Raw genomic sequence first — 16,418 nt, forward strand, 5'->3', positions numbered from 1 at the left:
ACTAGAAAAAACAGCAGGCTACGTGAAGCTCCAAGTTGTGCAAGGTTGCCACCCTCTAGAAGTGAATAATTCTGAGAGCAAAAATGAAGGAACACAAACTAAGTACTGAAATTAAGGTCAATGCATCATGAAGTGAAGAGAATTTTTCTGAAGCATACTATCTGAAAAAGGAAGGTTGAGCCTGTACAATTTTGACTTATGCAACGAAAATAATACTACAGAAGTGTATGCAAGGGTAAACATTGAGGAAAATCAAAAAAATTCCTTTTCATATATGACTAATAATTTCATTCCAACATTTCCTTTCTTTACCCAATTCATCAATGCCTCACACAAATTTATTTTTTCCACATTGGCACTGCCTTTAGTGCATTTGATAGGTATGATGTCTCAAAACATGGAATGATACAAAGAGGTCTTTTTTCCAAACATTGATAATAAAAAAATAGGATTGCTTTCTCTTACATGAACCATTATCTTCCTTTAAGCAATTCTTTGGCAAGGTATAGCATACAATACATTGGGGCTTGTGGTTTTGTCGTCATACTGTGCTAATGCCTTTCTTGACCTACATTCCATAGGATTTGAATATCTACCCCTTTGAGTTTTGCTCCCTTTACAGCCAGGTAACCTAGTGTCAGTCATTTCCCCCAGATTCTTTTATCAAGCTTATTAGTGGGATTCTGAATATTGTAACATATGTTTGAGTTTACAAATGCAGCATTAACTATTAGGTGCCAAATGGGTTGGTACCATCTTTTCCTCTTTCTTTTGTAAGGATATGTTGTGCAAAGTTGAAACTTATCATCTAACCCCCCTCTTATACATATTATATTCTACATGACACATGCTGATCAATTTCTTCCCCCTTCTTTGACTGAATTTCACCTTATAAGTCCTCATGAAAGAAAAGACAAACAAAATTTCAAAGGTTAGGCTACACCAAGAGTTAAAGAGAAAAATCAAAAGGGCAAAGTCAGCTGACTGATAAAAACAAAACAATATAAAGTATTTTTGCCATTAGTAAATTCAACATTGTGGTTTATTACTAAATGTGATGTTAACTCTATTGAAAAACAAAATTTTATTTACAAATTCCTTCTCGTATATAGTAGTAAAAGAAAAACATAAGTTAGGCCACACGTCAGCTAACGAATGTAAACAAAACTTCGGGGTTAGGAAACGAAGTTCCTTTCCTATTAAAAGTGCAGCCATTTGACTATTACTCATATTAATAAAGTAAATATATATAATAATATCTGGAAACACCATTAATTGTCACATTTTGAGCTTCAATTACGATGAAATGTGTACATATTCGTGTAATTGTCATAGCATCCGTTCACATCGTAAACACTTTCGCTAAAGAACTTTGGCTAGCAGCATATTACATACAATAACTTTATAAATAATATTGATTTATATAGTAAATTATGCATATTGCTTTCGTAAAATATGGATATATGTCACAATTTCTTGGTTACACAACATAAAAATAATAAAAACGCAACAAAATAAGCTAATGATGGAGGAGAACTAAGAGGGCAGCATGACGGAGTGAAATGCATCGTCTGCTAGGAGAGTGAGATATCTCCGCCCACAGAGCTCTAGGGGAGGGGCCTGGCCGAAGCCTCAGTGCAGTCCGGGAATATGCCTTCGGGCCAGCCCTAGGAGAGCTGTTAGATATACTTTTTTTTTTTTTCCCTCCCTCTTAATAAATAAGCCTATGGATGTTCGGCATATTATCGATAAAAGGTATAGTTCTAACACATGAAAATATTCCATATATACCAAATGTCAACGGGGATGCATCCTAACTTAAGTTTCCCCATCAGCCGTTGTTACTTTATTTCATAATTTTCATTATTTATTAACATCATCAGCCCTATCGTTTGCTTTTAGATTTTTACACCAAACAAATATCGTCGTCCAATTCAAAACGCATCGCCTTCTCTAAGGTGCATGTCTTCATCTATCCCAAGCTTCTCTATCATTTTTATCTTACTATTTACCATCAGCTTCTTTTTATGCTGTTTCATCATTTATAAAGATAACGCTGTGATGTTGTACCTCCGTGAAGTACGAGTCGTCTTCGGGAAGGTCGAGGTTGCATTGCATGATAGAACAAGTCGACAAGTTGAGCCTTGCAGTTGGTTGCCAGTAAGTCACCAGGTCATAAAAGCAACGTTGCCAGAAAGGAAGAATTAATGTAATTATGATAGGAAATTTAGTTTTTGTATGAATCATTATATTATTATTATTATTAGCCTGAAGCAGACCTTCTCGGATACATGTCTTACTGAAAAGAATGGCAGAGTGAACCGAATTAGTCTTATAAAGAATTTCCTCTAGTCTTATGTCTGCTACTTTTTTTCGTTTTGTTTTGCAAAGAAGGAAATAACTCGATACCGTCCCTCAATGCTGAATGTATTTCATGTAATATCTCCTTATATAGCCATACTACATTTATTTATGAACATTTTTTTGGTCTGGCAAGAATTGGTTTATGTACAGATAAGCAGTGATTTTAGGTGATTTTTAATTCAGACTGTTTTACTGTACCACAGTACATCTGTCAAAGAAGAGTTGATCAGAATATGGAGTATATTCAAATAAAGATTTTTATTTCGTCCATAAGATATATGAAAATGTTAAAAATGGATTTCAGTGAGATTTTCAGATGTGTAGACTGTGGAGTATTGATTTGACAACTTTTATTTTTCAAAATTTCCACAAAAGTAGTTAAGAATGTTCTTTTTTTTTCTTTTTCAAATTTCCGCATGAGTAGTTAAGAAAATCTGTAGAGAACTTAGAACGTGTTTTGCATGATAATATCTTCATCAAAATCAAGATTGAATTCGGATACGAAGCTAAATTGGCTAACAGAGTCCGAATTGTGTCCACTAAGAGGCTGGGAGAGGGGGAGGGGCTAGCTTACATCCTAGACAATTTTTTGGGTTTCCTATGTGACGCGATGGCCTATTTTCTACCCCGTGACATTCGGCTACGTTCAGGACCTTCGGATTTTGACCCAGTTACTTGATAGCTCCTTTGCTCCCTTGAAAGGAAAGCTAATAGCTGATATAGTGCATGACACGAGTCACATTTGTGCTTGCGATGTCACATAACCGGATACTTAGCGCTTGCTTGTTCATGCTTGCCGTAGAAACAAACGCTTGCAGTGTGAAATACCGTGCGGTCGCTTTAGTGAACATGAAAACCCACGTGGTGACTGGTGTTACGGTTAACGGGGGAGGGGCTTAGGGTGGTTGGTTGGGTGAGACTAGTGGGTGGGGGGGGGGGTAAGGTGGATGGGTGAGTCAGGTGGGTGGCGGGGTAGAGAAGGCGACCCAAAGCCCAGAACAATCGGATTCTCTCTCTCTCTCTCTCTCTCTCTCTCTCTCTCTCTCTCTCTCTCTCTCTCTCTCTCTGCTTATTTTCCAAGTAATTGCGAGTGTCATTTGTCATGTTGCTAAAATTACGAAAAACTGATGGAGAACTGTTGGGAATTATTGTAGATTAGAGAAAACTCATTTGATAGACTAATTCATACGAACTGCCTGGTTTAGACCAAAGCCACTTGACCGACGGGAAACTTCTTTAAAGAAGAAAGTGAGTTACAAGGAGAGAGAGAGAGAGAGAGAGAGAGAGAGAGAGAGAGAGAGGAGAGAAGCCAGATAAGTGTTAAGGTTAAGGTAACACTCATCCCTAAACATGTATCGATCTGTTTCAGACACAAGACTTAGGTAATGAGGGTGAGGAGGAGAGAGAGAGAGAGAGAGAGAGAGAGAGAGAGAGACCTTCCTTGGTGAAAGTGGGAGAGAAACAGTTAGAAGGAGAGGAAGGTCATGAAATAACCAGGTAACTGTGCAAGAATGGTAAACAAAAGCAAGAGAAAATAGTTTCTCTCTCTCTCTCACACACACACACACACACACACACACACACATATATATATATATATATATATATATATATATATATATATATAATATATATATTATATATATATATATATATATATATATATATATATATATATATATATATATATATATATATATATATAATGACAAAGTTGCCGCTCACACCCGACTCCAGAGACCGTGCCGGAACGTTCTTAATTTTCATTGTAGAAAGAAAACAGAAAACAGACCCATATTTGTGATCAGGTCTTTTTTTTAGGGCCACTAGTAAAAAAAAGATGGCCACAATAATGTCTGGCATTTATTTACAGTTGGCTGTATCGATAAACAATTCTGTACGAATTTCTGTCATTCACTAATTCTTCCCTAGAATGGGATTCTTTTAAGTCTAAGAGATTGTACTAGGTTTTATATAAAAATTCGTCATTATCATACTAAAGAGCCTTAGATAATTAATTGTGGATTATAGATAAAGGGAAAAAAAGTCCATAGGAGCTTTTCCAGCCCTGCAGGATCATGTAGTACTAACAAGTGGAGCTTTTGTAGGTAAGGAACGCTACTCATAACCTCCGCAACAACCACACAGTAAAAGATTACATGCTGCCGCTGTTGCATATGGAAGAACATATATTTACCTTAGTGATTACAGAGTTCCAGTAGCCGGTAATGTAACTGCAAAATACCAGAAATCGAGAACTTGAGTTTGGAGATGGAGTTTTGTATGGACCGTTAGTCGTGCTGGTTTTCATAGCTATGACTTAATCATTCCGGTTCAGTATAACGAAAACCAAACGGCTACTCTTTATGAAAACCAACGCCACTCTTGTTAAAAACCAACTTAACATCCTTGGCACCTGACTAGTTGCTGATTTTATCATTATCACGCTTTTTATTAAGTAGAAAAGACATTTGTACTTTAAACGGAAGCGAACATTTCGAGTTGCACCATTGTTATTGAAATACCTTCGTTTTGTACTTTGCAGTTTTCTGCTTTTTCGCTGGTTTTGAGTCCCGTTGCGAGTGGCAATTTTCTACTTTGTCATTATCAAAGGAATTTCCTTGTTGTCAAAAGTACTCATTTATAACGTATATGCACATGACAATTTTTGTGGAAATCTTTATGTGATGGTGTAGTAGTTGCTGTTATTTATTATTATTTTTTTTTTCTTTTTTCTTTTTTTGTATGCTCTATCACAGTCCTCCAATTCGACTGGGTGGTATTTATAGTGTGGGGTTCCGGGTTGCATCCTGCCTCCTTAGGAGTCCATCACTTTTCCTACTATGTGTGCCGTTTCTAGGATCACACACTTCTGCATGAGTCCTGGAGCTACTTCAGCCTCTAGTTTTTCTAGATTCCTTTTCAGGGATCTTGGGATCGTGCCTAGTGCTCCTATGATTATGGTACGATTTCCACTGGCATATCCCATATCCTTCTTATTTCTATTTCAGATCTTAAATACTTATCCATTTTTTCCCTCTCTTTCTCTTCAACTCTGGTGTCCCATGGTATTGCGACATCAATGAGTGGTACTTTCTTCTTGACTTTGTACAATCAACGTTACGTCTGGTCTTTGCAACGTATCACCCTATCCGTCTGATACCATAGTCCCAGAGGATCTTGTGTGATCATTTTCTATCAGTCCCTCAGGTTGGTGCTCGTACCATTTATTACTGCAAGGTAGCTGATGTTTCTTGCACAGGCTCCAGTGGAGGGCTTTTGGCCACTGAATCATGCTCTTTTTGTACTGGTTCTGTGCAAGTGCCGGACATTCGCTTGCTATGTGGTTTATGGTTTCATTTTCGTATTGCACTTCCTACATATGGAAGAGATGTTATTTCCGTCTATCGTTCTTTGAACATATCTGGTTCTTAGGGCCTGATCTTGTGCCGCTGTTATCATTCCTTCAGTTTCCTTCTTTAGCTCTCCCCTCTGTAGTAGCCATTGCCATGTGTCATCGCTGGCTAGTTCTTTAGTCTGTCTCATGTATTGTCCGTGCATTGGTTTGTTGTGCCAATCCTCTGTTCTGTCTGTCATTCTCCTGTCCTCTGTATATTTCTGGGTCTTCGTCTACTTTTAATTTATTAATCCTTCTTCCATGCACTCTTTAGCCACTCGTCTTACTGTTTTCAGATATTGCCCCAGTGGTCTGTTTTCACGATGTTGACGCAGTCCTCTATACTTAGTAGTCCTCTCCCTCCTTCCTTTCGTGTTATGTATAGTCTGTCCGTATTTGCTCTGGGTGTAGTGCTTTGTGTATTGTCATATGTTCCTGGTTTTCTCTGATCTATGGTGCGGAGTTCTGCCTTCGTACATTCCACTATTCCTGCGCTGTATCTGATTACTGGCACTGTCCATGTGTTTATGGCTTTTATCATATTTCCGGCGTTGAGTTATTATTATTATTTATTATTATTATTATTATTATTATTTAAAATGTGCACAAATTTACTGAGAACATTGCCTAGTAAGGCAGCCTACAACGGGATATAATATGAAAGAAGTGAAAAAATGTAATATTGAGAACACACGCCAGTAAGAATTGCAATAAGCTGTTCCAAGAAACATGAAAAGCTCTTTGCAGGCTAGCTTTCTTGCTGCTATTGCTCATGGGATTGCATTTAATTTTTTTTTTTTGTTTGTGGATTGCCCACCAAGAATGCAATCTAGATAAAGTAGGGGTCCACTAAATAAAATGTAATTCTTTCTCTCTCTCTCAAAAACATATTGTTTTTAGACTATCGACGGACTAATCCGTGTTACTTACGTATTTAACCAAGAAACAGATCAGCTGTCAAGTATGACACGTTGCCCGACGAACCATCGAGATGTAGTAAAAGATCTCTTTGGGAAGTGCATTTGATGCTAATGTTGTGGGTAACATGAAGACTTGGTCTAAAGGTTGAGGCTAACTTGTCGGAGGAGGACGCGTCCAGTTTCGCTTTCAAGAGAATGAATCGGGTACCTACCCCAACTCCATCCAGCAACCCCCCCCCCCCCCCTTCCTTCCACACACACACACACACACACCTGATAATCTGTTAGCATTTAGACACCTTATTTTGTATTAATTATCCCGGCATAGAATAGTACTTCTGACGGCTTCAAAACAACAGGTCTTTCGATTTTGGAGATCGAAACTTAGTGGTTTACGTAAGCGACCGGTATTGACAGTAGTTAGATGGTGTATTTTGGTGTACTGGATGATGTGTATTTAAAACGAACGTGTTTCTGAAATCACCGGAGCCATATTATTATACGAAACTGAAAATATCACATCATAGGCCTGACAGATGCAACTTTTTTGCTATAAAAAAAAAACAGCCTTTTACATGAAAAGGGGCAAGGTTTGCGTTACAGATCAAGTTGTGCTATGACATTTTTTCCCTCTTTGAACTAGTTTTTTCTACAAAGCTTCGTACTCACTATATTCTGCTTCTATTAGAATTTAAAACCATGTCGTTTTTGGAATCGGGTTCAGATAAATAGGGAAAATATTACGTTACGCATTTTTGTAAGCGCAACCAAAGTCTTGAATAAATCAAAGTTTTAAATAGGCTTATATCAAAGAATTTCTTTGACTTCCAGCTGACGCTGGAGGGAGCAAGCTATTACGCATAACGCTGAAAAAAAAAAAACTAACTTTTACGTTTGAAACTATGTGAACCCACTCGTCCAGCCGCTTTCAGCAGTGTTTGGCCTTTGGCCTAAATCTTATATTCAATTCCATTCAAACCTATTCTGTTGAAGTCTGCGCATTGTATCGATACCTCTTCTACCCAACAGAACAGCCATATCTGTGCACAAAATGTTCACCACCTAGACCATGTTTACTCAATTTTTTTTTTCTTTGTCCTTAATTCGCTAAGGTAGCCTGTACTGTTTATATTTTGAGGAACCTAGTTATTCATAGTTTGCTTTTTTATTGTTTCCTAATGTCCTCTTCTATCTTGCCATGGCTTCTTGATTCTTGTTTAGTACGAGGTTTAATATAACGCTTGAGTTCATTCATCTCTAGATTGTCCTTTTCAGATTATACGTTTAACTTTGTCCATTTTATCCAGCATCCCTTGTATCCTTTCCTCTATGGTTTGTTTTGATCAAACTTGTATCGTCTGTCCTTTGTGCGTCATGGAGTAGAATGACTTTTCCTTATTCACTTTCGTACTCAACCGGCCAGACTCCGCTTTCCGTTAGTATCACACAAGGAGTGCAAGGACCTTGGAGGAGTGCATAGCCTGTATCTCCTTCGATTGCGTTCGATGTTGCAGTACAACAAATATTAATGGGATTACTGCAGTTTATATTTCCAGTTTTCCTTTAGTTTCATTGATGATTCTTGATAGATTGTGATCTAGATCTGATTGAAATTGCTCATTTGTGCCTCTTTCTTTGCGTTAGATGGGAATATAACGCCGCTGATAAATACCAGTGACTGTAATCATGTTTCGTTTGCTGTTGCTAATAATATTATCCTCTTGTTTTATTGATTTTATAAGTGACGTTCCTCGTAGTTTATATCCCATAGGTTATTCTTCTCACTCGTACATTCATTCAACCATCTCTTATTTCCCGCTTTCATCCTGCTGAACTTTTTATCATAGTTTTCCATTTGTGATTTGCTATGGATATTATCTTAGCTTATCTGTTATACTACTAACCTTGTCGATTTTATTTTTCTCCGATTTGCTTGTATTAGAGTTGTTATTTTTTTAAGTCAACCACAAATTCTTCTATTAATTTTGATTTGCTTTTGTAAATTCTCTTGCTGTGGAGTTTTACAGTTCTCTGACTTTTAATCTAGGCCGAGAGACGCGAAGATTTTGACTGTCAAGGATATTTACCATTTTTCCCAATTTCACTGGCACTGAATGTCCTTTATATATATATATATATATATATATATATATATATATATATATATGAATTATATATATCAGCCATATGTATTATTGTTTACTGAAAGACAGAACAGTATGTTAACAATTTGAATAAATTAAGACATACATTACAACAAAAGTTGTTGAGTATATACCATTCGTACTTTTCGTCATCTATTTTTGTTTTATTTCAAAACATTTTCAGCTTCGTATTTTATAGAAGTTTTCTTAGGAAGTCGATAGCTATTGTTTGATTGTATTTCGTTTACAAATCATGTATATCAGCATTGTTTAATGAACTTCTACATTCCCAGTGCTTTGAAATACCATTCCCCTTCGCGACAGGTTGAACTATTTGTCCATTTCATAATACCCAACTAATAACTGCATAGTTCCTTATTGGACGACTGGGTTGCGTACTCGCCTATCAATCTGGTACCCTGAGTTCGCTCCCCGCTGCCGCCAACGCGGAACCAGAGGAATTTATTTTTGGCGATTAGAAATTCATTTCTCGATTTTATGTGGTTCGGATCCAACTACTACGTATAAGCTGTAGGTCCCGTTGCTAAGTAACCAATTTGTTCCTAGCGACGTAAATAAAAATCTAATCCTTCTGGTCAGCCCAGGAGAGGTCAGTGGTCTGGTTAAACTAAGATACCTTTTTATAACTACATAATTCTGGGTCAATATATTTTTTTTTTTACAAAATTCTGGGTCACTATTTTTTGCAACTACATAATTCTTGGTCACCATTTTTTTGCAACAACATAATTCTTGGTCACCATTTTTTGTTACAACTACATAATTCTGGGTCACTGTTTTTTACAACTACATAATTCTGGGTCACTATTTTTTTAAAACTACATAATTCTGGGTCACTATTTTTTGCAACTACATAATTCTGGGTCACTAATTTTTTACAACTACATAATCCCGGGTCACTATATTTTTGTTACAACCACATAATTCTGAGTCACTGTTTTTTACAACTACATAATTCTGGGTCACCATTTTTTACAACTACATAATTCTGGGTCACTATTTTTTTACAACTACATAATTCTGGGTCACTATTTTTTTACAACTACATAATTCTGTCACTATTTTTTTTACAACTACATAATTCTGGGTCACTATTTTTTTTACAACTACATAATTCTAGGTCACTATTTTTGTGTTACAACTACATAATTCTGGGTCCCGATTTTTTTACAACTACATAATTCTGGATTACTGTTTTATTACAACTACATAATTCTGGGTCACTATTTTTTTACAATTACATAATTCCGTGTCACTAATTTTTTACAACTACACAATTCGGGGTCACTATTTTTTTACAACACATAATTCTGTCACTATTTGTTTGTTACAACTACATATTTCTGGGTCACTATTTGTTTGTTACAACTACATATTTCTGGGTCACTATTTGTTTGTTACAACTACATAATTCTGTGTAACTATTTTTCTGCAACTACATAATTCTGTCACTATTTTTGTTACAACTACATAATTCTGGGTCACTATTTGTTTGTTACAACTACGTAATTCTGGGTCACTATTTTTTTACAACTACATAATTCTGGGTAACTTTTTCTACAACTACATAATTCTGTCACTATTTTTGTTACAACTACATAATTCTGGGTCACTATTTTTTTTAACTACATAATTCTGGGTCACTCTTTTTTTTACAGCTACATAATTTTGTGTCACTATTTTTTACAACTACGTAATTCTTGGTCAGTATTTTTCTACAACTACATAATTCTTGTTCGCTATTTTTTCACAACTACATAATTCTTGGTCACTATTTTTTTACAACTATAAAATTCTGGGTCATTATTTTTTTACAACTACATAATTATGAGTAACTATTTTTCTACTACTACATAATTCTGTCACTATTTTTTCACAACTACATAATTCAGGGTCACTATTTTTTTTTTAAACTACATCATTCTGGGTCACTATTTTTTTTTACAACTGCATAGTTCTGTCATTATTTTTTTACAACTACATAATTCTGGGTCACTATTTTTTTACAACTACATAGTTCTGTCATTATTTTTTTTACAACTACATAATTCTGGGTCACTATTTTTTTACAACTGCATAATTCTGGGTCACTATCTTTTTTTACAACCACAAAATTCTAAGTCACTGCTATCCCATTTTGCTCTGCTTCCAGGATCCACCAGCCCAGGGACTCTCTCCTGTCCTGGAACTCTGGCTTTGATGAGTACGAAGGATTCGTCAACTGGGGCGCTCTCATTCTGGTGCTCGGAGGCCTAAGGCTCTTTCTCGAAAACGTCATCAAGTAAGTTTCTGTCTGAACGATTAGAAAATATTTGCCTTTTTTTTTCTTATTTAAGAATTAAAAGGCCGACTTCTTTGGGTCCTGTTAGACTAGGCGAAAGGTTTCTGCAATTTTACGCATTTTTACTCATTTTATTTTTTCTTAATCTTTCTACATGAGTGTGTGTAAGGTTTTGTTCTTTATGGTTATATATATATATATCTTATATATATATATATATCTATATGTATATATATATCTATATATGTATATATATATATATATATATATATATATACTATATATATATATATATATATATATATATTTATATATATATATACATATATATATATATATATAATATATATATAATATAATATTTATACATCTATATTATATATGATATATATATATATAAAAATATATATATATATATATATATTGTATATATATTATATATATTAATATATATATATATATATATTATTTATTATATATATTTATAATTTATAGATATGTATCTATAATATATGATATATACATATGAATCTATATATATATATAATATAAATATTATTTATATTAATATATTATATATTAATATATATTATATATTATATAATATATTATATATATATTATATAATTTAATATATATTATTATAATATATATATATAAATATCTATATAGAATATATATAGAATATATATTATAATATATATATATATATATATATATATATATATTTTAATATTTATCTATATAATATATTATATATATATATATAATTATATTAATGTTATATATATAGATTGGTATATATTTATATATATATATTATATCTTATGTATATATATATTTATATGTTTATATAATATATATATATATATATATATGTTATATATATATTATTTTATATTATATATATATTATATATATTTTATATATATATATATATATTAATTATTATATTTATATATCATATATATATAATATATATATATATATATTATATTATAATATATTAATTAATTATATATTATTATTATATATATTTAATATTATATATTTATATTATTATTATTATATAATATAACTATACTATAAATTATATATTTATATACTATATTATATATATATATTAATATAGCTATATATATAACAATATATATAATGTATATATATATATATATATTAATGTAAATATGATATATATATGTATTATATATATATTATTCTATATATATATATATAATAGGTATTATTCATATATATGTATATATATATATATATATATATATACTATATATATATATATATATATATATATATATTTTATATATATATATATATATATATATTTATAATATATTATATATTATATTGATATATATTTATTTATATATATATATATATATATATATATATATATTATATATTTTATATTTTTATTTATTTATATATGTATGTATGTATATACAAATATACACGTTTGTATGTAATGATTGTGTATGTAAGTATATATGTGTGTGCTGGAGGATGGAATTTCTTAAAATACATACTAGAAGTAATTAATACCCAGGCGAGTGCAGACTACTCTTAAATTAGTGGGAGAGCATTGTCGTCCAAACCTGGTAGCTGGGGGCCATAATGTAAGCTAAACTAACTGCAGAGTGTGGTTTCCGGTTTGAGTTGGTTACATCTTCGTCAGTTTTGTTTCAATTTTTATTTATTTTTTACTTTGAAAGGGGAAAGATGAATTAAAGATTGAATAACCACTGAGAATGTGCCCCATTCATTCTCCACTTCTGTTCAGTTTGCAATATTTACGAATGGAGAGGTACACTGACGGCACTAACTCGTAGACTTATCCAAGAACTCCAAGTGACCAGGGTTTGTGTATGACTTACTCGAACGGTGCAGAGTGCTTTCCAATAAGATAATTTGTATTTGTAGTGTTGTTCCCACTCGATGAAAGCTTAGCAGAACGAGTTTTATCTTTGAAACAACTGATAAAGATTAGACGTGACAGTGATCGATGAATCATATTAATTTTTCTGAAGTCACACCCTGTTGGTAGACTCTTTTTGACAAAAATGTTTGAGCAAGTGTTCACTGTATTTAAATAACTTTCACATCCTGTTTGGTAAACCTCTTTTAATTTTCGGCAAAAGTATACGAATAAATGGCCAGTGTATGCCAATTGCTTTGCGATTTTCTTGAAAGTTCAAACAGGCAAATTTAACTGTTAGAAGATGGGCGATGTGCGTCATTTATTTTCTTTAGGCTGTATAGTATTGCAGCTGTTGCCTGTAGTCGCATGAAATATTGTTAGCTTTAGTAGATGAATCTTACGCTTCCCTTTACAGAATCAAATTAAATTCATTTTTTCATTTCTTTAAATTGAGTAAAACTTTTCATCACTCATGGGCAGTATGGATACTTGAAAATTTGCTCGATTATTCATGTTTAGCCTACCTGTATCAGAAAGCACAGAGAATGGCGTTATCAGAACACTAGGGTTATTCATGTTATCTGGTCTGATTTTTATAGCGATATCACTTAATCACTCGTATACATTCATTAGTATTGTAACATAAATCTATGTTATAATATTTATATTTACGAATTTATTATCAGATAACTAAATTCCAAGTTACATCAAAGGCTCTTTGAATTTTGTAAGCATAAAGTTTTATTTAATGTATATATATATAGGTTCTTATTTAACACTTTCATAGAGCAACTGCGAGATTTTTCTCCTGTTACACCTTTAAAAGCCATCTTTACTCTGTTGACCTCTCAGCGCCGAATGACCTAATAGGTCCCAGTGCTTATGTGATAAAACTATAGTAGATTCACATCAGCCGTGCATTTGACGTCTATAGGCCAGTCCCTTACGACGCTCCTGATTGGCTGTTGATCAGCCAATGACAGGACTGGAAACACTGTCACTCTCGAGAGTTCAAATAGGCAGGATGTATGTTCCACCTTTCCTGAGGGATAAGTCTTTTAGGAGAGGCGGAACATACATCCTGCCTATGTGAACTCTCTCGAGCGTCGTAAGGGACTGCCTAGACGTCAGATGCACTGTTGATGTGAATCTACTATAGCCTTTCTTGTTTACACTAGATATGGCGTCCGTATCAACCCCGTGTCTTGGCTGCAGTGGATCAAAGATGAACACGGGGAAGAAGGCTACTATTTCCAAACGCCACTGTTTCTCCTGAGTAAGTACCTACACACCAACCAAGTTATTCCTTTGAATTGTAGTTATGGGATAAGAAACATTACTATATATTTCATGAGAAAGGTAGTTTATTGTAGTTTTGCATTGCGTAAAAAATTACATATCTAGTATTTTGTTTTTTGGTGAATATGTTTTACAAAAAGAGTTTAGAAATTTTTTCTTAGGACTAATTTGAAGGTGTCATGTAAGCCTTATATATTTGTTGTCTTGTTAAATTATTTATTTCAACTTTAAAAACTTTGACTCCTTTCAGGTTCGAATATACACGTGTTGTTCGTTTACAAAATGGAGCAACTATTAGCTAAGGTTGGTACTAGTATGTAATAGACTGAGAATCTCCCAGCCAGTCTTTCATTTCTCACATACATACGATCATGAGGACCCCGTTGAAATAATTGTTACATTTGTCCAATCTTTCTTTGTTACAGGAGGACCATTGATTTCCTTATTTTTAGTACTACTTTACATAAAACGAAGCCTAATTTAATTGTTCTTTGTTCATTGCTTTATTTCAGTCGTTCTGGTAATTACAAAAAATACAAATAGGTTGCGATACATTTTGTTACTAATTTTTCTTCAACCATTTGTGGTTAATGAATTATTCTTTGATAGTCTTCAGATCACTTTACCGTTAGTCAGCAACCACATAAACAATAGATACTATAGTTTTATAATTCCAAAAAAATACAAATAGGTTACGATACATTTTGTTACTAATTTTTCAACAACTATTTTTGGTTAATGAATTAGTCTTTGATAGTCTTCAGATCACCTTACCGTTAGTCAGTAACCACAGAAAGAATAGATACTATAGATTTATAACACGAAATTCAAGCGCTGTTTTTTAATCTCATTCCAGGACAAAATTCCAGGAGAACTGGGCGTCTACATCCACGGAGCGCATTTAGCTACTCTTCTAAGCATACCTGTGGTGATATTAGGCCTATGGACCAATCTATTCAGCTTACGTGAGTGAATTGTGTATTGAGTATATCATAAATGCTATTAATATGTGCAAAATTTAGTGATTTATCCAGAGTATCATAAATTGTTTACGAGGAAGATGACTTTCACTTATCTCCTGTTCACTGACGCCACAAACTACATTAAGATAACGTTTTCGTTCCAGTGGGCCGTACAATTATCTGCATAGTGTACACCGTTCTGTTCCTGAAGCTGTGGTCTTACGTACAGGTCAATCATTGGTGTCGATCTAATCGATCCTTCAAGAAGAAGTTTGTTCGCACAAGAAGTTTTTCTCTTAAAAAACACCAAGACATTGATGGTAGGTTATATTTACAGCATACGGCTGCTCTAAGAAAGTTCATGAACATTGTATTTCCTTAATTCGTTTAAAAAAACCGCTTCCCATGAAGTAAAACTGTGTTCATTGGCGACCCTATATTACAGTTATTTTCAAAATGCCAAAGAAAAGCATCGCTCCTTGGTGTTGTTTCCTCAATAAAGAAGCATCGCAGTATTGTATATTATTTGATATATTATAGCGAACTTTGTAAAGATGAATTTGACAATTAAACTCGGTAGTAATGCAATCTTTTTATAATGTTAATCACTCTTTTGCATGTCGTACATCAATACAAAAGCAACTTTTTTTTATGTCTTTTGAATGCAGCTGCAGAGGATGAAACTGACAGCGTTGTTTTACCTCACCTGACGAATTACCCGGATAACTTGACACTTCATGATCTTTACTACTTCTTAATCGCGCCAACGCTCTGCTATGAACTCAACTTCCCGAGGAGCCAGAGAATTCGAAAAAGGTCAGTTGCTAAGATAATAATAGACAAGTTTTTGAGGCCATGTGAATTAGTCCTGCCATTATTAACAGAACATTGTATAAGCCTATAAAAATTTTCTATTTGTAAATGGGTTCTATGATTTAAGATATTCGAGAATAATGAACTGTCAATACAGTTCAAAAGCTCTTGTTCGTTTCAAATCATTCACATTTCTGCTATGAATATTATATAAAATTAATTTAAGATATTTTCCTGATTTTTATAATTATGCTAGCTCATCGCAGTCGATATGGCTTACA

At 33.4% G+C, this 16,418-nt stretch overlaps 1 protein-coding gene across 2 annotated transcripts in view; it reads left to right on the forward strand.

Annotated features, from left to right (window-relative positions):
• Positions 1 to 16,418, forward strand: part of LOC135207497 (diacylglycerol O-acyltransferase 1-like) — a 48,804-nt gene that overhangs the window by 27,283 nt on the left and 5,103 nt on the right. For both annotated transcript variants that reach the window (XM_064239310.1, XM_064239309.1), the window contains exons 3-8: positions 10,999 to 11,127; positions 14,242 to 14,339; positions 14,613 to 14,665; positions 15,219 to 15,327; positions 15,489 to 15,644; positions 15,993 to 16,140. In XM_064239310.1, coding sequence (XP_064095380.1) covers positions 10,999 to 11,127; positions 14,242 to 14,339; positions 14,613 to 14,665; positions 15,219 to 15,327; positions 15,489 to 15,644; positions 15,993 to 16,140 — 693 coding nt within the window. The remainder of the gene's footprint in view (positions 1 to 10,998; positions 11,128 to 14,241; positions 14,340 to 14,612; positions 14,666 to 15,218; positions 15,328 to 15,488; positions 15,645 to 15,992; positions 16,141 to 16,418) is intronic.

This window comes from Macrobrachium nipponense, chromosome 32, assembly GCF_015104395.2.
Source record: "Macrobrachium nipponense isolate FS-2020 chromosome 32, ASM1510439v2, whole genome shotgun sequence".
Classification (NCBI taxonomy): domain Eukaryota; kingdom Metazoa; phylum Arthropoda; class Malacostraca; order Decapoda; family Palaemonidae; genus Macrobrachium; species Macrobrachium nipponense.